The sequence below is a fragment of the Henningerozyma blattae genome, chromosome 3 (genome assembly GCF_000315915.1).
Source record: "Henningerozyma blattae CBS 6284 chromosome 3, complete genome".
Lineage (NCBI taxonomy): Eukaryota > Fungi > Ascomycota > Saccharomycetes > Saccharomycetales > Saccharomycetaceae > Henningerozyma > Henningerozyma blattae.
In genome coordinates, this window is record NC_020187.1 from 386,976 (window position 1) to 407,691 (window position 20,716).

The 20,716-nt window shown below is 29.5% G+C and overlaps 9 protein-coding genes and 1 non-coding gene across 10 annotated transcripts; 4 read left to right on the top strand and 6 right to left on the bottom strand.

The window, feature by feature from the left end:
* Positions 1-310: 310 nt before the first annotated feature.
* Positions 311-2,743, top strand: GEF1 (Gef1p; the record flags this gene model as incomplete). The annotated part of the gene is made up of 1 exon (XM_004179449.1): positions 311-2,743. One exon carries the CDS (start codon positions 311-313, stop codon positions 2,741-2,743), a length of 2,433 nt encoding a protein of 810 aa, XP_004179497.1.
* Positions 2,744-3,262: 519 nt separating this feature from the next.
* On the bottom strand, positions 3,263-6,640 carry URB2 (ribosome biogenesis protein URB2; the record flags this gene model as incomplete). Its single annotated transcript, XM_004179450.1, has 1 exon — positions 3,263-6,640. The coding sequence occupies one exon, from the start codon at positions 6,638-6,640 to the stop codon at positions 3,263-3,265; it is 3,378 nt and encodes a 1,125-aa protein (XP_004179498.1).
* Positions 6,641-6,946: 306 nt separating this feature from the next.
* On the top strand, positions 6,947-9,271 carry NUP85 (Nup85p; the record flags this gene model as incomplete). Its single annotated transcript, XM_004179451.1, has 1 exon — positions 6,947-9,271. One exon carries the CDS (start codon positions 6,947-6,949, stop codon positions 9,269-9,271), a length of 2,325 nt encoding a protein of 774 aa, XP_004179499.1.
* Positions 9,272-9,756: 485 nt separating this feature from the next.
* On the bottom strand, positions 9,757-10,239 carry VMA3 (H(+)-transporting V0 sector ATPase subunit c; the record flags this gene model as incomplete). Its single annotated transcript, XM_004179452.1, has 1 exon — positions 9,757-10,239. The coding sequence occupies one exon, from the start codon at positions 10,237-10,239 to the stop codon at positions 9,757-9,759; it is 483 nt and encodes a 160-aa protein (XP_004179500.1).
* Positions 10,240-11,158: 919 nt separating this feature from the next.
* POL32 (DNA polymerase delta subunit POL32) lies at positions 11,159-12,418 on the bottom strand (the record flags this gene model as incomplete). Its single annotated transcript, XM_004179453.1, has 1 exon — positions 11,159-12,418. The coding sequence occupies one exon, from the start codon at positions 12,416-12,418 to the stop codon at positions 11,159-11,161; it is 1,260 nt and encodes a 419-aa protein (XP_004179501.1).
* A 669-nt stretch (positions 12,419-13,087) lies between these two features.
* TBLA0Ctrna5M lies at positions 13,088-13,159 on the bottom strand. Its single transcript has one exon. It is a non-coding gene; the product is annotated as a tRNA-Met (tRNA).
* Positions 13,160-14,815: 1,656 nt separating this feature from the next.
* Positions 14,816-15,802, top strand: BUD16 (putative pyridoxal kinase BUD16; the record flags this gene model as incomplete). Its single annotated transcript, XM_004179454.1, has 1 exon — positions 14,816-15,802. The coding sequence occupies one exon, from the start codon at positions 14,816-14,818 to the stop codon at positions 15,800-15,802; it is 987 nt and encodes a 328-aa protein (XP_004179502.1).
* Positions 15,803-16,105: 303 nt separating this feature from the next.
* VPS55 (Vps55p) lies at positions 16,106-16,540 on the bottom strand (the record flags this gene model as incomplete). The annotated part of the gene is made up of 1 exon (XM_004179455.1): positions 16,106-16,540. One exon carries the CDS (start codon positions 16,538-16,540, stop codon positions 16,106-16,108), a length of 435 nt encoding a protein of 144 aa, XP_004179503.1.
* A 764-nt stretch (positions 16,541-17,304) lies between these two features.
* TAH11 (Tah11p) lies at positions 17,305-19,200 on the top strand (the record flags this gene model as incomplete). The annotated part of the gene is made up of 1 exon (XM_004179456.1): positions 17,305-19,200. One exon carries the CDS (start codon positions 17,305-17,307, stop codon positions 19,198-19,200), a length of 1,896 nt encoding a protein of 631 aa, XP_004179504.1.
* A 186-nt stretch (positions 19,201-19,386) lies between these two features.
* Positions 19,387-20,211, bottom strand: MCP1 (Mcp1p; the record flags this gene model as incomplete). The annotated part of the gene is made up of 1 exon (XM_004179457.1): positions 19,387-20,211. One exon carries the CDS (start codon positions 20,209-20,211, stop codon positions 19,387-19,389), a length of 825 nt encoding a protein of 274 aa, XP_004179505.1.
* Positions 20,212-20,716: the final 505 nt, after the last annotated feature.

Sequence of the window (20,716 nt, forward strand, 5' to 3'; positions counted from 1 at the left end):
AATTTGGAAACGGAGACATGACAGAAAAGGAAATGTCACAGGAAGATTAATTAATCTAAATTCATTAGACATGGGTTAATTATGACATGGAATTTGACATGAAATTTTATAGATTTGTATATTTACGGAAAATGGAATTTAATTAGGCTAGCCATTGATATTAGTACCTTATATCTCTGAAATATCAAAATCTATATAGATATATAGACAAACACATAAATTATTCATAGAGAAACCAGAAGCTAGAGAATTTAGTTTGCTAGTTATTAAAGGAAAAAAAAATAATTTTAAGCATCTTCTCAAAATAAAGATGGAAATGTGTGAGCATCCAATTGATAGCCCGAATCTATCACAGAATGATATCACTCATGGAGATGGTAAACATAGATTCACTGATATCCCAGAAACTATTAATTTTGATAAATTCACAACAATCGATTGGATGTCTGAAAGTAATAATCCTATGAAGAAGAATGATATTTGGAATAATGATAGAGATTTAATCAATTCTAATTTTTCACATTATAGAAAGCTTATTTGGGAAAGATTTAGAATCATTGTCACATTAACATTAATTGCTATCACTATTGGAAGTATTGCAGGGTTCTTACAAATATTTACAGAGACTCTAGTCAATTGGAAAACTGGTCATTGTGAAAGAAATTGGTTATTAAATAAATCCTTTTGTTGTAGCTTGGGTGAAACGACAAAATTATCAGATATGGAAGTTATTGATAAACCTATACCCATAACAAAACGATTTCAATCCTTTATGGATTATTCATTAACCAAACGTGAAGAGTTTGAATGCATAGACCAAGGTCTTTGGATTAAAAGAGAGAATACACCGTACCCTTTTCTCATCTTTGTTGCATTATCGATTCTTTTCGCTACAATTAGTACTCTTTTGGTCAAATATTTTGCACCTATGGCAACAGGCTCTGGGATTTCAGAAATTAAAGTTTGGGTAACAGGTTTCAAATATAACGATAAATTTTTAAGTTTCATCACTTTATTGGTTAAAAGTATTGCACTACCCTTAACTATTTCTTCGGGTTTAAGTGTTGGTAAAGAAGGTCCTTCCGTGCATTATGCAACTTGTTGTGCTTATGTTATTACCAATTGGCTCTTGGGGGATATCTTGACGTATTCACAACAAGCAGAGTATTTAACTGCAGCAAGTGGTGCTGGTGTTGCAGTCGCATTTGCTTCCCCAATCGGTGGTGTATTATTTGGATTAGAAGAAATAGCATCTTCACAAGAATTTAATGCCTCTACTCTTTGGAAAACTTATTACGTAGCATTGGCAGCTGTAGCTACTTTGAAATATATCAATCCCTTCAGAAATGGGATGATTGTTCTATTTAAAGTCACTTACGATAGATTATGGACTTATCAAGAAATTCCAGTTTTCTTATTATTGGGTGTCTTTGGTGGACTTTATGGGAAATATATTTCTAAATGGAATATTAATTATGTCCGTTTTAGAAGAAAATATTTATCTTCATGGCCTATCCAAGAAGTAATTGTCTTATCAATCATTACCTCGTTAATTTCATATTTTAACGAATTTTTGAAGTTAGACATGACTGAAAGTATGGGGGTCTTATTCCACGAATGTTATAGGAAATCAGATCCATTAAATTCAGCAGTGGCTACTTCAAATTTTAATCATAGATTATGTGTATTGGATGAAAACACAAATACTTGGGGGTTTACTAAAATATTAATGGCTTTACTATTTGCCACAGTCATGAGAGCTTTATTAGTAGTCGTTTCTTATGGTGCAATGATTCCAGCTGGTATTTTTGTTCCATCAATGGCTGTGGGTGCAACATTTGGCCGTGCTGTTAGTTTACTCGTAGAGAGGTTTATTAGTGGTTCAGGTGTAATTACTCCAGGTACATATGCCTTTTTAGGAGCTGCTGCTACTTTGAGTGGTGTCACTAATTTGACATTAACTGTTGTAGTAATCATGTTTGAATTGACAGGTGCATTCATGTATATTATACCAACAATGTTAGTAGTGGCAGTAACTAGGCTAGTAATGAATTATACTGGTGTAACAAAGGGAATTTCAGATCAAATGATTTTTGTTAATGGGTTTCCAATTATGGAATTGGAAGATGAAAATGAAAAATTAGCTTTTAATTTAAATTCAAATAATTTAGATGAAGATACCACTAAACAAATCATGTCTACTAATTTAATCACTTTAGATGAAACGATGTATCTATCAGATTTGAAAAAAATAGTATTTAATCCAAATAATGAATTGAATGGGTTCCCAATTATAAGAGCTGATGATAAATTAGAAATTGAAAAGAAATGCATTGGTTATGTATTAAAGAGGCATTTAATAACTCAATTATTATTTATTGAAGAAGATGATAGAAATCTAGATACAACTTTAGTAACGTTTACTAGATCTATCACTATGCCAGACACTTATGTTTTCGACTTCTCTGATTTAGTTAATCGTTCTCCAATAACTGTAAAACCAGATTTCCCAACTATTTTACTATTTAGAATGTTCAAACAATTAGGATGTAAAATGATAATCGTAGAACAAGATGGGTTTATTCAAGGACTACTAACAAAGAAAGATATTTTAAGATACGAAAGAATTAAACATAGAGAGAAGTTTTCCCCATTATACAAGGGAAGTACCTTCTTAGAAGAAAAATATTGGCCGTTCTTAAAACTTATTATTCAAAAATTCTCTTCAAAAAGAGGACTGTAGCATTAATTATCATCATAACAATAATATTATATACTTTTTCACATTATTTTTTAAACAATACGTAACATACATGTGTAATATATTTATCATGTTATTTTTTACATTAAACTTCATTTAGTCTTAACTATATGTCCAAGAAAGTGATGTATGACGATTTCCAATCCCATTCCTACCTATACTACAAGATATCTTCCAACTTTTAAAATACTTATGTATATTCTACATTCTTAATAATTTTGGCAAATGTTGTTTGTAAAATACAAGTATTAAAATAAATTATATAGCAAGATAATTCTTATACAGGTATATTTGATTAAAGAGCGGGCATATTTAAGTATTATACATAATGTTAGTAATGATTAGATTCAATCTTCATGCCATTTGCCAACCTTGTTATATTCGGCATATAAGTTTTTGAAATATTGTTTACCAGAAGTATCCAGCATTATATTAACTATACTCAATTCAGCTTTGGAAAGTAACCCAAACATGGAGAAAATACCAGGTAATAACTCTTTTCTAATATTTTTGATCAATTGGTGAATACAAAGATAAAAAAACATACTTAACCAGCAACACCGGAACATCTTTTCGTAATGATTTCTTAATTATGTTAGTCGTGGAAGTTAGTCTATTACGTTGTGATGATGATGCAGATTTATTACCACTATGAGACGCTGGAGGTTCACAATAGTTAACTATTGTTCTCGAAAGTAACTTAGCCGATTCTTCATTTAATTTTCCTGATGACATCAAAGTTAAGCACTCACTTAACCAACCAATTACTAAATGATTTCTGTTCGATAAGTTAATTCTGTGAATAAATAATACATTTGCAATAACTGAGGTACATGCTTGGAAAATTTCATCTTCATGAAGTTCAGATTTGTTTGAAATGTAAGATACATTCAACCTTAAAGTTAAAGGAAATAATAATTCTACGGAGTATTGAGAGAAAAGCCAAGATTTTGAAACTAATAAGTCTTTTATGGAATTTAATAGTAGAATAATGCTTGGTTTTTCTTGTAAAAAATTATCGATATTAGTATACAATTGTGATAGTGAATTTCTGAAGATCAGCACGCCCACTTCATTCTCTTTTCTCAATTGATGAAGCTGGAAGACATATATTTCGATTATACTCTTTTTATAATCAGATGAAAGAGGTTCGGTTAAAGATGATATAGTTGTTGCAAAACCTTTATTAAATTTATGGAATTTATTACTTTTCAAAGAATTTTCTAGTGCAAAATTTAAAGAAGGTGATAATAAATTTGAGTTAATATTTAAACTCCTTAATGTCATATAGTGCGCAAATAAAAATGGAAGATTAGCTTCATTCGTAATACAAAAGAGAGAAAATAAACTAATTAGGAGAGATGATTCGATATTTTCTAAATTAGCAGTGACTTTTTCTAAGATATTTGGAATGAAACTTTTCAAGGAAAAGTCACTGGAGATTATATCATCATTTGATTTCCATATATAATATAGTGATTTCAAATACCAAATAATTTCTTCAGAGTAGAGACTTTCGTCTAATTTTTGTTTTTTTTCAATGTATCTAGTGACAGCACTTAAGAATTCTGTTGTTAATTCCTTTAAGGTAGTTCTATTAGTTGTTGAGTTTATTATAAAGAAAGCTAACTGTGAATAAGTAATATCTAACGATTTCTTTTGCATCCTTTTTGTAAGCTCCAAAATTGTATTGGTAATGAACTTCTTGCTAACATCTTCACGAGATTGTGAAACATGATTATTCCATATTTTTTCGACGACAATATTTGAATATTCAAACGATGTATCAGTAGATTTAGATAGGTAATGATACAGAGATCTTAAATCAGTCTCAATAATAGATTTAAACGTAGGATATTCAAGTAAATGAAATAATAATCTGGAATCATTTTTTGTAATGGCCGATTTTTCTATTATTTTATTGATTAGCTCAATACGTAAATCTTTGTGGATACATTGGATTGGGAAGTCGATAAGTAGTGATACAATAGTCACATTGTCTAACAAATTTAATAATGCGTTGGTTAATAAATATAAGATATTTCCTTCCTCGAAGAAATCATCATCTAATACTAGCTTTTGTAAAACCGTAAGTTCGGGTTCAGCTAATAGTTGTTCTACAAAATAGGTCAAATCTTCCTTGGAAAATAATAAGTTAATTATTGAACTCCATTTAGTAAACAGTTCTTCAATAATTGAGAGTTTTGTAGAGGAAGTAAAAACATCTGGTTTTTTAAAAGTTTTAACAAAATAACTAATAACGTTTGAAATATCAAAATCTCTATACTCTCTTAATTTGAAACAGAAATATGTAAAGTCTATAATATTTTTTCCCTTCAAATCAGATGGTATAGTAATTTCTCTGGTGAGATCTTCCAAGTTTTGGCCTGTGACAAAATCTTCGTAAACTTCCATCAGAATATATTTGACTGCGTACAATTTTGATTGATTTTTGGCATCTTCACTGTTAAAAATCTTAGATAAAGTTGTTTTAAAAAATGGTAACGCTGTATAGGATAGATTTATTAAACCATTACAGCAAGTTTCTAGTAATAATAAGGGAGCATTATTACTTGAATCATGCAAAGTATTATCAATACATTTAGATAATAAATCATTTAATTGAGAGGAGGATAGAAATGACAGGTTTGAAGTAATCCAATACGAAAAGGAGGAATCTGACAATAAGAAATAATAATTGGATTTAATAATAAAACTTTGTAATTCATCAAAAAATTTGTAAAATTCTCTGGCATTAATATGGCATTTAATTATTTTCGACCAAATTTTGATAGTATTATCTTTATTTGCATCTTTATTTTCATCAATTAATTTTAATAAAGTTTCAAAGTATTTGATACCAATTTCTAGATCCAATTCAAGAATATCAAGAATTAAACTCCATGTCTCTTGAGTGGTAATTATTTTATTCTGATTAGAATCGATGCAAGTAGTGAATAATTTCTCTAAAAATGGTTGAGATAAAGTTTTTTTGGAGGAAGACAATTTGTTTAATAATTGAGATGTAACGGTGGGTTGAGCATCTGTGACTAAAGTGAAAATAATTTCCAATTGTTCAATTTTTTGTTTTGATAAGAAGGATGCTGATTTTTCAAATAAAATAATTGATGTTGAGGCATTTAATTTTGATCCTTTATTTTTAAAAAAAGTTTCTAGTTGTTTAATTGGATTTATATGTGGGCCAAACAACAGCTTTGCCATAAATGAGGTTAAAGTAGAATTAGTGAAATCATCTTCTGGATTACAGCTGATATACTCAAGAGATGGAAGCAATAATATATTCGTATAGCTGGCAGAATTCTTATTTGACAATTGAATCCTATTGCCAAAATCTGTTAAATTTAAGATTTGTTGAACTATATTCTGTCTTAAAGGAATAGAAAATTTCTCCATGTTTGTTCTGTTAATTAAAGTCAGAAGGTCAGCTAAAATTCTTTCAGCATTTTCTAGCGAAATGCCTAATGTTAATGAGTAATTGAAAGATTTACAGATTTCTGATACAGAAATTAAGAATCCTTCTACGTCTGAGGGATTTTCAAAAGATGATACTAGGTTTAAAGCTTGTGCTAAATGTGGAAAAAACTTTAAGTTCTTGAATAATCTTCTTTTAATATTTTCATCATCAAGTTGAGACCAAATAGTATTAAATAATTGCCAAATCTTAGGATCAGTCTTAAATTTTGTCAATTTAGCATCATTCCATCTATCAATAATTAATTCTAAGACGAAAATTTCTTTATTAGGAAAATTGAACTTTAAATTATCAAAATTAATAACTATGTCATAAATCTCGCAGGTTGTGATATCCTTTGAACGTAAAAGCTTGGTTAATGATTGTGTATTTTCAGGTAATAACATTTATCAAACTTATTTAGCTATGAGTTACTTAGTAGGAAGTGATTAAGTAAACTGAAAATGTAATCAAATTGTAGCTTACCCTCTTTAATATGTTCTCTTTTAATGAAACTAGGAAAGAACAAAAATCGATGAGATACAATTTTTTTTTAAGCTAAAATTTCAAATTTTCTATTTCCTGATTTGGCTTAAAATTTTTATATCTGTAACTACAAAAAAAACGAAGAAAAAAACATAGATTCACTTAATAAAAAACACAATTTCCTCAAGAAGTATATCTTAAGTCTGTACAGTTAGCTTACTATTAAAATGGCAGGCACTTATCATTCTACAGATGACCTTCTTATTGAAGTAGATTGGAATAACGTCATAAATGATAGTGACGAAAATGGTCAGCAAGAAACTAGTACCCAAATAAAGCTCGACCCTAGTAGTGGAGCTCCAATAATTCCATTAAGTGAAGAGTCTGATGATATACCTAAAGATTCCATTGAGATGAAATTTAAAATGAATAACATAAATTCCAATCAAGTCGTATATTTTAGCAATGAGACTGTAAAATGCTTATACCCCGTTACTATCGATGAAGCGTCTATTGATAATTCTGAGGGATATATAGAATATGTTACGAAGATCTTCGAAATATATGATAGCTTAGGAGAAGATCGTATTTTCAACATCCCTATGATGGGTTTAATTAATAAAATGAACAATAGAAATCATGATTATAATGTTAATTTAAGTATGGAAATGATGATCAGCGAATTAGAAATATTTATTGATAAAATTAAGAATGACTGTACTAAAATAAATAGATTCTATCAACTAGAAAATTGTTTGAGCATACTAAACTGTCTAAGAATCATGTATTTTATAATGGATGGATCTGAGGAGGATTCCGTTATGAACGGGAATGATATGTCCAAGAATCAAATAGAAAATGATAAGAAAAGGCAGATATTTATTAATGGCTTAATTAAGTGGGTCAATAGATCAGATGGTGAGCCTAATGCTGACTTCATTGAACAAGTATTTGATAGCACTGAACAATTAGGGGAAGAGGAGCTACCAGAAAATTCACCACAAGGAGCAAGAGATTCACATGTGTTTGAAACAGAAATCTTCTGGAAATTAATAAACCAATTAATTATAAGAGGTCTATTTAGTCAAGCTATAGGTTGTATTGATAGAAGTGGTCTAAAAGAATATCTATTGGCCCAATGTGATGTATCATCTAATGCTTTACTAGACATTATCTCTTTATTGAAGGAGTATCCAGCCGATAGTTTAAGTACATTCCGTGAGTGGAAAAATTTAGCTCTAGAATTACTACAAAATTATAGCATGAATGATGACATCAGTATTAGTGGTGATTTACGTGATTCTATTGAAGATACTCTATTAATTATCAGTGGTGATAAGAATTGCATATTAAAATATTCACAATTCTGGTATGAAAGTATTTGTGGTTTTTATTTATTCTACATTCCATCATTAGAATTAATTAAAACTGAATATTTAGCATGGTCGATAAAGAAAAATACAATCAATGTAGTTAATTCATGGGAAGTTGCCAGTAAAGACTTAATGCAGGGTAAAATATATCCGATCCTACCAATACTAGAAAAATATGATTTAGCAACAAGCTCATTTACTTCTGGTTTATGTCAAGCTAAAGGTCTTCTTGAGCCTGAAATAGAAGAACAATATGGTATTGTAAATTATATGATAAACTCATTTGCATTTGAAATTTGTAGCAAAATGAATAATAAGAAGCTATGGCCAATTGCCATTGGTTTAATCTGTAATAACCCTAACAATTCTAATACTTACAAGAGAATTACAATAGGCGAATTGATTGCACATTTCCCATATGAAACAAATGATGACCTTGAATGGCTATTAAGTATATGTGCCGAGTGGAAATTAATTGATGTTGCAAAAAAAATATACATGCAATTAGGTAATACTATGATGTATGAGGGTAATACAATTGAAGCTATGAAGAACTTTAGTAAAGGTGGCAATATTGAAATGGTTAAACACTATTCATGGATGCTATTTGAAGCATCAATTTTACAAAGTAAGCCTTTAGATGACATTATACTAAACACAATTGTATCTGATGATGCTTCAAAGATAGACAGTGATATTCCCGAAGAAATTTTAGATAAAATGGTTACTAATACTATGAGACAAACATTATCACCTTATGGTGTACTATTTAAATTTTTCCAACTAATTGAAGAAGAAAAATTCTCGAGTGCATTGGAATTACTATTATTACTAATTAACTTTCAGTATCTTCCAAAGCATTATCTAGTTTTAATTACAAGTAAATTACTATACCCAATTTATTTAATGGATGATACTAAGAAGGTGAGTGAAGAAAGCATCCTAATCTTGATCGAAGTGATCGAAAAGGAATGGGATTGTAAGGATGAAAAATCTATTATCATATATCAGCGTGTAATTGCAGAAGAATATGAAAAAGAGAGTGAACACATGAATTTAGATCAAGACGACAAACAGAATCGCAAGGCAACTAATTATCCGGGTACTATTGAAGATTTTCTAAAACAAGTGCGTCGTCTCTTAAATTTCAAATTATGCGATGACTATATTATATTATGAGAACGGCGCGAAACCATAAATTGATAAAAAATAGGTCAAACAGAACGAGACAATGGAATGATTTAAAAATAAAAAAATACTGCACAAAATTCTCCCACACCGAATTAGGTCATCAATTTGGCAGTAAAAATTCAAAGTGTACTATAATGTAACATATATGTACAAGAATATATTAGATTGCCTAAATAGCATAGATATATACACATGTAATATTCATATTACCAATTGCATTCGGTAATTTGTAAAATCATTTTCACTTAAGTTCAATTCGTTTTCAAAAATCTATATGATCATAAAAAAGCTTTTGATACTAGTTGAAATTAATAGGATTAGAAGTATAGAAAATGGGGATATAATAAGAGTATTTTCTGTATATATATATATAACTAAAAACATTTATACAAACTGATCAGTTCTTAGACTCATTGGAGATATACGTATATATAATTGATCAGTTTATATATGTATTTTTATTTTTCGTTAAATTAACATACAACGTCTTGTGTAGCTCTAGAGTTTAATAATAGGGCAACAATTAAACCATATAACCCTAAAACTTCAGCGAAAATTAAAATTAAAATCATACCGACGAATAATCTTGGTTGTTGAGAAGTACCTCTAACACCGGCATCACCAACAATACCAATGGCGAAACCTGCAGCTAACCCTGACAAACCGACAGACAAACCAGCACCTAATTGAATAAAACCAGTGTATAATGCTTGTTTCTGACCCAAAGAATAACAAACCAAGACTGAAACAACTAACCCGTAAATAGCAATAATACCAGCCATAATAACTGGAACAATATTCTTAAATAATAAATCAGGTCTTAAAACACAGGTGGCACAAATACCAACACCTGATTTAGCAGTACCATAAGCAGCACCTAAAGAGGTGAAGACGATGGCGGCGGCACAACCCATTGCACCGAAAAATGGGGCATAAACTGGACAAAGTTCACTCATTGTATATTAATTGTTTGTAAGTGGAGGGGGTGGATGGTTTTCTGGTATCAGTGTATTGATGAAATATATATGCTCAGAATCTATAATAATTGACCGATATATGAATTAAGCTTTAAAATAGATAATCTTCAAGTGAAACAGCAATAAGCATTCAGATTCTAAATTAAGAATTCCTTTGTTTGAAATTACGACTGGCAATTAATCATTCTTTAAATATTTGAAATTACGAATTTACTTTTTCTTTATTTTCTTTGACTTTTTCGGCTTTTTTGTCTTACCATATGCGGGTAATTTTTTGATAATAACCTTATCACGTGCACAATACCCTAATGTGTCACAAATATGTATTTGTCTCTTTTTGTTTGATATTGATAATGATGTTTTTCATTATGCTAGATACATCTTTAATATTTCTAAAAATAAATTATAATATTAATTTTTTGCTTGTTATTATTTGTACAAGAATGTTGGGAACCTCTTCTGTAATGCCAAGCTTATAAGAAAACCCTTTAATTTAAGCTAAAAGCTGCTTTAATATTTGAACAGTTTTTACAAATTATTGTTTTTACAAGTATACACCAGAGAATATAGGAAAAAAAATTTTGTCCAAACATTGGACTTCAATTTCCTTAATGCAGGCTTGTTATCTTGGTCTTAGCCTTCACATATTTCAGATTTAATAAATGAATAATATAAAGATAGCATAAAATGACAATAGTACTATATAATCTGTCCAAGAAGTTTATAGGCATCAAGGTAGTATTTGTTGGTATTACATAATAATATACCTCAAAATAGTCATGTTCGGGCGTAAATTGTTATTACTTAAAATAATAAAAAATATGTATTGTACAATAAGATAATTATTTGTCCAAATTATGATTCTAGTAGATGTAGATAAGCATTTGTATAATGTTTTTTATTTAGCTAATTTGAAAAACCCAGTTAATGTTGATTGTCTCTGTTTTTTATTAGATGTACGAGGTTTTTTAGTAGCAGAGTTGGTGGTTGACGGAGATGAGTAAGTACGTTTTTGAACTGGAGATGACTGAGCTTGTGGTTGCTTTCTGGTACTCAGTATATAACCTTCTTCATCCCTTACTACTTCAGTATCTATTTTTTTCTCCAATGGATTAGATGTTGTTATTTTCTCTTGGTTATCGTTATCAACGCCTTTTTGTGCATCAGATTTCGATATTTCTAATATGGAGGCTTCAGTTGTAGTATCTAATAATTCTGCTAATTCTTCTTCATTTAACTCTGTTGATTGTGGATTCTTTGTTGAGGTTTTGCTCAATTCTTTATATAAATGTGGATCAGTTCCGTCCTTGTTACTATTATTGGTATTACTCTCCTTATCTTCTATTTCTTCATCACTAGCATCCACAAACAATGTATTCAAATCTTTCAATTGCTCCCTTTTTTTGGTAGAATCTTTTGCTTCTGTTTCCTTTTGTTTTTCAATTAATTCTTCTTTTCTCCTATTTAATTGTTCTTTTCTCTCATTCTCTTTTTCTTCTCTTTGTTTTCTCATACGAGCTAAAATTGCAGTTGATCTTAATCCAGTATCAGATGGAATTGTTTTACTTCTTTTTGCTGATCCTGACGATATAGGATTTGTCTTGTCTGCTTCTTTAGATTCTGTACTTGTGCCCACAGTCTTACTTCTTTGTTTCATACTACTAAATGGATCTAGTTTTTCTAAAGGTGGCTTTATCTTATCTGTAGGTGTTGTTGTTGGAGCATCTGATGAAGCTGAGTCTATTATTGTTGGCGTTCCTTCTGGTATTTTTAAGGTAACTGGATTCCTTAAATTTATAAATACTGTCTGATCCATCAACTGATTTGTTGGGATGAAGGAATCAGTTGGGTTGAAACCATAAATGAAACAATCAAGTAATTCTGATTTGTTTGGTATATTATTGACATCATTAATCACTTTTATGTTCCCAGATTTATAGACTGCGACAATTACTAGATTAAAATCATGAGTTTTACTATCGTTGGAATCATCATTAGCACATTTGATGGTTTTGTAATAATCATATAATAGCTGTTTTGCCTGCGATGGGCCAATCTGAAATTGAAAAATTAAATCTTGAAACTGAATTGTTATTCCCTTCCCAATCTGCTTCTCAATGTACTGAAATATTTGGTCTTTATTGGATATCTCTAACATGACTGTAAATTTCTGTATTTTTTACTTCTCAATGAGTATAATATTTTAAACTTAACTTAAAATATAGAAATATTAGATGTGTATATAATTCTATTATTTTTGCTTACTATTTTTTCTGAAGCCATTTATTACGCGACATCTCAAAGTATTTATTACGCGATACCGTTTATCACCAAATAAATAGTAGTAACATATATATTTGGGGAAATGCAGCTAATTTAGCAAATAATACTACTATGAAGTAGTTCATCATAGAAAATGCTATACAAAGAGGAGTCTAATTTAATAGAATAAAAATATTTTTAGATGTTCTTTTTCTTCTGTTTTTTACTCTCTCACACGGTATGATTTTTTTTAGAGCTTCACTGCACAATATTTATTTTATTTAACTTTACAGAGTGTATCTAACCTTCCTTCTGGTATATCTAATTGCATCGTGTTCTGACTAATATTGTTTTATTCCTTGGTACAATGTTTCATCCAACATAATTTGAACATTTTTTTATCTAGAGTTAGTTTATTCCCTTACTTGAATTAAATGTTGACTATATTCATATCAGCTCATATTCCATTAATATTATGTGAGCTCTCATATTAATTAAAGCATCTTAATAAAGTCTCAGAGAATACGATATGATCACGTGGTAATAAAAATTACGAAAAAATAAATAGCGCCGCCTAGTTTCGATCTAGGGACATCAGGGTTATGAGCCCTGCGCGCTTCCACTGCGCCACGGCGCTCCGTTTTGAATGGTTTTTTATTAGTATACTATTTAGTAATGTACATTAAGTATACACGTGATACTGGAAGCTATATGTTAGATCAAAAACAGAATCTAAATATAATATACTTCATCTGAGATATACACAATCATTCTTGTCAATAAAAGTCATTACTTTGCTTTTTCATTTTATATATATACTGGATATCTCAACATTTTGTTATTGTTTTAATTTTATTTATTTGAAAATACAAAAACAATAATTTCCTAAATATACTGAGGACCAATATTTTACTTGAAATATAGTCTACTATATAATTACACTATTATTTTATTACTAATAGAATTTTTCCTTGTCTATTATCTATTAAACGTCATCTATTGATAAATGCTTTTGTAAAACATTTGAATCCTTTGTAGCGCTGCTATTCCCTGTCATACTTTAGAGACTAATTTTGTTTAGCAGATAGTTAAAATTATAGAAACCTCTTACCTTTCTCAGTAGGAATAAAAGGTATAAAATTACGTAAATTACAATAATTAGATACCAAATAAATGTTTGGCAATTTATACATTTTGTTTTGAATAAGAGAAGTGAATTCATTTTCGTTTACAGGTAAAATTTTTTTCACAAGTATTGTCTGGTTCTTATACTTGGTATATTCTGTAGTATTTACATAATATTACTCAATTTGGTGACAATGAATTATCCACTTGGGGTTTTCATTAGCAAAGTATATGCACATTATACCATATTTTATCCTGGAACAGTATATCTACTGTTTTATGTATAAAAACCATAATTATTTAACAGTTTTATTAAATATGTCAAGTTGTTTAATACTAGTCAAATATGTCTTTTTTTTTGTCTACTAATGTTTTTTTCACTTTTGATCTTCTAATCCTTTTTTCCCCTAAGCTATAAATAGTTTTTACTCAAGGGAATATTTAATCCTTTTGGATTATTTGAAAGAATTCTTAGCTCATTACAAAAAAAAATAATATTTTATGATCCTTACAACCATGGAAATAAATCCTTAGCTGCCTAAGTTTTAGGAAAGCAATAATAAGTTGGTTAGTATTCAGCATTGCTAAACAGTAAGACTTGACTTCTAAATAACATTATAAATGAGTATTAAGTAGGATAATATAATAGCATCTGATACCGGGTAAAACCAGTCACTGGCTATAATATAATGATTTTACATTATTATTTTGTATTACTATTTTATTTCGTAATTATTTCCAAAATAGGTATAGTATTCAAAAAATAGGTACTATTATTACATTAATTTAACGTTCCACAATGCTTAATGTATAAAGAAGTAGTACTATTTACTGTTAAAAAAAACGGGCGGCGCTATCACATGTAGTCACGCTGCGCATTCACTCAACATCCGGAATAAATAGGAATAAATCATTAAAATACTTAATGACCAACAATAACCTTCAATCCTCTCATTGATAAATATAGACTTTTTAAGGACAACAATTTTGACCACTAGATAGCATAGATTATAGATATTTTTAGTGACAGCACTTTTAACTATCAAACAATATTAGACAATTAGGCATAAAGGGACTTCCTAACTTGTTATATATGTTAAGTGAGAATTCATTATTGTTGATTTATTAAAAACTGCTAATCCTTATAACAGCATTTAAAAAAATTAAAATGCCATTATTATTAGCCACCCAGTCTCATGTATGCCATGGGTATGTTGGAAATAGAGCTGCTACATTCCCATTGCAATGCTTAGGTTGGGATGTAGATTGTTGTAACTCTGTTCAATTTTCAAATCATACCGGCTATGGTATGGATAAAGTGTTTGGTAATATTACTTCTACTGATGATCTAAATAATATTTTAAAAGATTTGTTTTCTAAAGAAAAAAGCCACCAATATAATGCTTTGTTATCAGGCTATTTGCCGAATCAAATGTCTGTTAAATGTATGAGTCAGAACTATAAGAATTATAAATCAAATCACGGGGATTGCGTTTGGTTAATGGATCCAGTAATGGGGGACGAGGGTCAATTATATGTCTCTGAAGATGTTGTACCGGAATATAGATCTATCATATTTAATAATGAGCCTGGCCTTGTAAATATCATAACACCAAATCAATTCGAATTAGAGTTATTATGTGATAAAAAAATTAGAACTTTTGAAGAATTGGAAAATTGCTTGACTATGCTAAGAAAATATGTTGATACAATCATAGTAACATCGATCGATTCCTCATTAGTAGAAACAAAGGAGACAAAAGAAGGCAAGAGCACAGACGAATCTTATATATATTGTGTGGTATCAAGTGAAAAGCAGAGCAAAGGCGATGGCTCACAGATATTTAGGGTACCTCTATTGAAGTCATATGTTACAGGTGTTGGAGACTTGTTTTCCGCTTTAGTTCTTGATCGTATTTATAATTATGATGCAGAAGAAAGATTTGATAAAAAAATTCCCTTCTATAATCAGATTAATGAGGTATTAGATGTTATCCAAAGAGTATTGAAACTAACACAAAGCTATGCTCCGAAAGATTTGGTTTCCAAAATAAATTCTGCTGATGAAATGAAACTGATGGAGTTGAGGATTATCGAGGCAAGAGATTATTATGATAAGCCAACTAGACATGATTATAGATATATATGCCATTAAGGATACCGATTCTAATTCTAAATAGAAATAACAAATTAAATAAAATATAATTATAAAGTAGATACCTATTTAATATGTTTTAGTATCATGTACATATCCATATGCCTATTTAAATATTAATTTATCATTTATACAAATGACAAAAAAAAGTTTACTATTTCTTAATGGTACAAAAGTTATTCTACTCCTTTATTTATGTTTTTTTTTCTATATTCATAATTAATAACAAATTCCAATAAGTTTCAAGAACGTAGGAAATTTTGATATATCTGATGAAGCATAGACTATTATATAGGCTTAAATTTAGCCAAAAAGGGCATCATCTTCTTGATCCCAAGAAGAATTGAAAAACCTTGTAAATACAACAATACTGGCGTATATTATTGAACCACCTAAAACACTCATAGCACAACTCTCAGGTGTAATAATTTGGCAATGCTGGAAAATCATTGGCATCAGAATACCACTTGAAACAAACAAACCTGTCATAAAATGGGCAAAATCATGATTAGAATTATTAGACTCGGACATAAAATCGGTGCTCCCATTTGAACCAAAGGAATCAGATTTACGTGATAATAAATTTGGTAGTGGTGCAATTAAAAATATAAGAATATCAAATAATGGGTAATAATTACGGAATAATGCACAACTTAATATAACTAATAAGAATCCTAAGGCTAAGAATCCTGATAATGAAATGATTTTAGTAATTGGTGAAACTTTAACGTGAAACATGATTTTATAGCCCTCCTTAAATTGTTGATGTATTCCTACCTTTATAGCGATGGGTTATAGTGGATATGGACAATATATCAGTTATCTATTTATTTTAAATATTATGCAATAATCTATATTTAACTGATGATATGTTTATGCGTTTATCTATAAGCCATTTAGATACTTCATTTTTTTTATTATAATACGATATTTAAATGAATTAACCCAAAATTAAATTCTCGGAGGCGGGTTTAGTATTTCCAGATAAGGGGAGCTTAGTTTGAATTAGCAACTGAACAGGGCAACGCTTGACGCAGATATAAATAATAAATAACTATTTTTTTGAATAAGATCAAATTTAGTATATACTGAAACTAGTAAGCCAGGATTTGTAATGTTAAAATACTGGATTCTCGATATGGTAAGGATATGTATCGAGCATCTCACGTGATGCCTACTGAGCTTGTGATATCCCATTCTTAATCTTCGTAGTAACAGTACTTAATCACAATGCGTCATTACCATCTCATTGTAAATCTACTCGAGACAAAGTTCAGTTGTATTCACCTAGCCTAGCTATTAATTAATTGTTTCATTTCAAACCTTAGGGTAAATTAGGGTATTTGGTTGCCGAGAATTGGGTTATCGACAAAGAAGAATCGAATCTATAGCTCATCTATCATTTTAAAAAATGAATAGTAACTTAAATTGAAATACTTCATTGAAACTAGGAAAACACACAACGCCTACTCCCCAAATAACAACTTTAATATTATTGTAGCATGGCTTCCAAGATTCCTACACTGGATTTAGATGTCATTGCAAACAGTGGTACAGATCTTTCATTAGTTATGAAAGATCTATTGACCCAATATGATACCATTTTACTTAAAAATTTCGCAAATAAGGATCAATTGGATGTCTTACTATATAATTTAGACAATATTGATATTCCTGATACAGAACAAGGATTCGATGCTAATTTCACTGGTACTATTCCGCTAGCAAATGGAGATCCTAATCAAAATCATGATGAAAGTGTTTTAATAGAGCAATATATTTTCAATACTGACGAGAATTTAAATTTCGGTAGACCTTGTGATAATAAATCATTAAGTCATTTATATGCTAGATTATTTAAGCTAGGGCTATATTTTTCGCAGATTTGTTTTAATGCAATGGTATTGCAATCAAACGAAATTGAATTTAATGAAAAAAAATTTTCTGCAATGATAACAAGATTTTATACCCCTCATGTTTATCGACAAATTTCGGACACTAAGCATTTAACAAATGAGATGATTGATATGGAAGATGATGACGAACAAGATGAACTCAATATATTGACTACTGGGGACCATTTCAATTATTTACATTCGGAGGATTTTATAGATTTCAATTCTACCGGTATCATTACTATTTTTCCAAGAGCAACAGGTATTAAATACAAGCCAGCAACTTCCTCGATGAGTGATAATATCTGGATTTCTATTGAGGAACCAGATTGTGTATTAATCCATACAGGAGTTCTATTAGCCAAATGGTCTAATGGATTACATCAAACATCTCCTTTAAAATTAGCGACTCATAGAAACGTTATTCATTGTACGATTGCACCTCCATTGAATACAAAATTATCTGGCAATGATGGTGAGCATCATACTATTTCGAATCTTTTATTAGATCAGCAAATGATACAATTACCTCAAGTAGCAAAGCAATTTTATAGTCGAGATTTAGATATTCTAAAATTGGAAGAAAACATTCGTTTTTACAAAGAATTATTTAATGTATCAGAAACTGTTCTTTCATTATACATGATGTCAAGATCAACAAAGAATAATCCTCCAGAAATTCAAAATTTACTACCACAAATTAGTAACATGTTGAAGAAAAAGATTGATGAAGAAATGTTCTTAAAATTACTAACAATTTGGCCGGAATGTTATATTGTTGAAGCAAATATTAGGTTTGAACTGTCAATTAGATTACCAAAAGTTGATCCATTGCATGCATTAACTACAAAATCAAGAAAATTAGAGTTCATTGAGCATGCTGATATATGGCTAGAAGAGGCAAAAAATATGAAAAATATCCCTAAGGATATCCCAGCAACACACATCTCTAAAAGACGTTCTAGTCAAAATTTACAAGCATCTAAATTATTACATAATTCACAAACAATTAATGAAGAAGATGCTGAAGTGATGAAATTTTCACCAAAAAAGCTTACAAATAACAAAACAAATTATATATCGAATTCAAGTAGTAAATATATTAATACAGAGAAGAATTTCGATTCTCAGAGTAATTTATTACAAAGGTTGAGGGAAAAGGAGAAAAAATCAACCGAATTATTATTGCAGAGAGAAAACAATTATAAATTATTTTTGACAAGTAAAATGACTCAAATTTTTGAAATAATGTTCTTATTGGATTGGAATCAACCATATACAGAAACACATTTAAATTCACTAATTGTCGATAGTTTACGTGATAGTAATAATCCAATTGGTGAAGTTGAGGTGAATGAAATTTTACTTAAGATTCATGAATTCTTACCAAATAAATTTCAAATGTATTCTACCGATGGAGGTTTAAAAGTTTATAGATGGGATAATCTTGATAAAGATGAATTCCAATTAAAGTTAGCAGCTTATAAAAAATCATTTACGTAATTCAAATTTATTATTATAATACTTATTTTTATGCATTATAGATATCTTCCATTTGTATAGGTATGTAAAAAGAAAAAATGTGAGCAATGTGATCAAATACTAGTCTAAAAATGTATAAATTTATTTAAATATATGTTTGTGATGATGGGACAAAAGTAAGGTATATTCCTAGAACAGATGAAGATGCTAATAAAAGTACGAGATAAGTTTTTCAAAACCTGGGATTTCCAATTCTTGAAAGATTGGTTTTGTTAGAAGGAATTTAAATACGGTAATGGTACCAACAATACTTAGTAAGTTTGCGAATGACTTAAACGTGTTTCTTGCATTGTATTTTAAGCCCAAAAATTCAGCACTTCCATTGACTATGTGATAAATGGCACCCCAAATCAATATAATCAATGGTAGAGCACCTAACCCGAAACGGACAAATAAACTATCGTTATGCAATAGCCAAGTAATAAATGGGATACCAGTATGTAGACCACCCAAGTACTGAGGTAAGAATTTTATTAAAGCTAGGTGGAAAAATACTGAAAATACAAAAACTGATCCGGACAGAGAAACTGGCGAGCGTCCTTTGACAAATTTTAATAAAAATGTCTTTATTACGCTATAATCATTTTTACCTTTTAAATTTCTACTATCAGCTTCATTCCAAATCTTGAATAACTTTAAAAGAGTTCCAGACTCAATATGAGTAAATGCAAAGAATAAAATCCACTTTGCAGTGTTAATTGGTAAAAAGGTATGTGTCCATTCCATAAATCTTTCAACTTGATTATTGGACGCCACTAGGGGGAGTACAATTATATTAGTTGCATGTAAACAAAAATAGCTGGTAATTGGGATTGTGGAATATTTTTGAATATTTCTAAACAGTCCGATATATCTAGTTCTTGTTGCAATATTCTTTTGTAGGCGGTTTTGTGTTTCCAGAGAGATATCTTCATTATTTGGATTTGTGACACTTGAATTTTCATAAGTTGCAGCAGCTTTTTCCACGGACATTGTCGGTCTTTCTGTGTTTTATTGATTTTAATTTTATTTTGTTTTTCAGAGATGAAATAAAAACATATAAAATTGGTCAAATTAAATTATGTAATATTATATACTGCATCTGTGAATACCCTAAGATGTGTCTCAAGTAGTCTTTCTACTAAAGTGCTCCTTTAATTCGAATCTACGATTTTGAGCTTTTGTGGTCATTACACTATAAATGTGGAGTTATCGTTCATTTTTCTTTTCGGACAATAGCCATGTGAAAATGAAAAATGGGAAATAAAAAAGTTATACCCGTTACTGGACTATCTACTATGCATTTGTAATGTTATATAATCTTTATTATACATCAAGAGAATGGTTAAAACCGAAATATACAGAACTATTCTAAATTAGCAATCTTACAAGCCTATAAGGTGAAGCTATACCCAAAGATATCCTTATATGGCATTTGTTAAAATAACTTAAACTTGGATTTTGGTTAAGATTAAGCATATCAAACGTAACGTTGGAG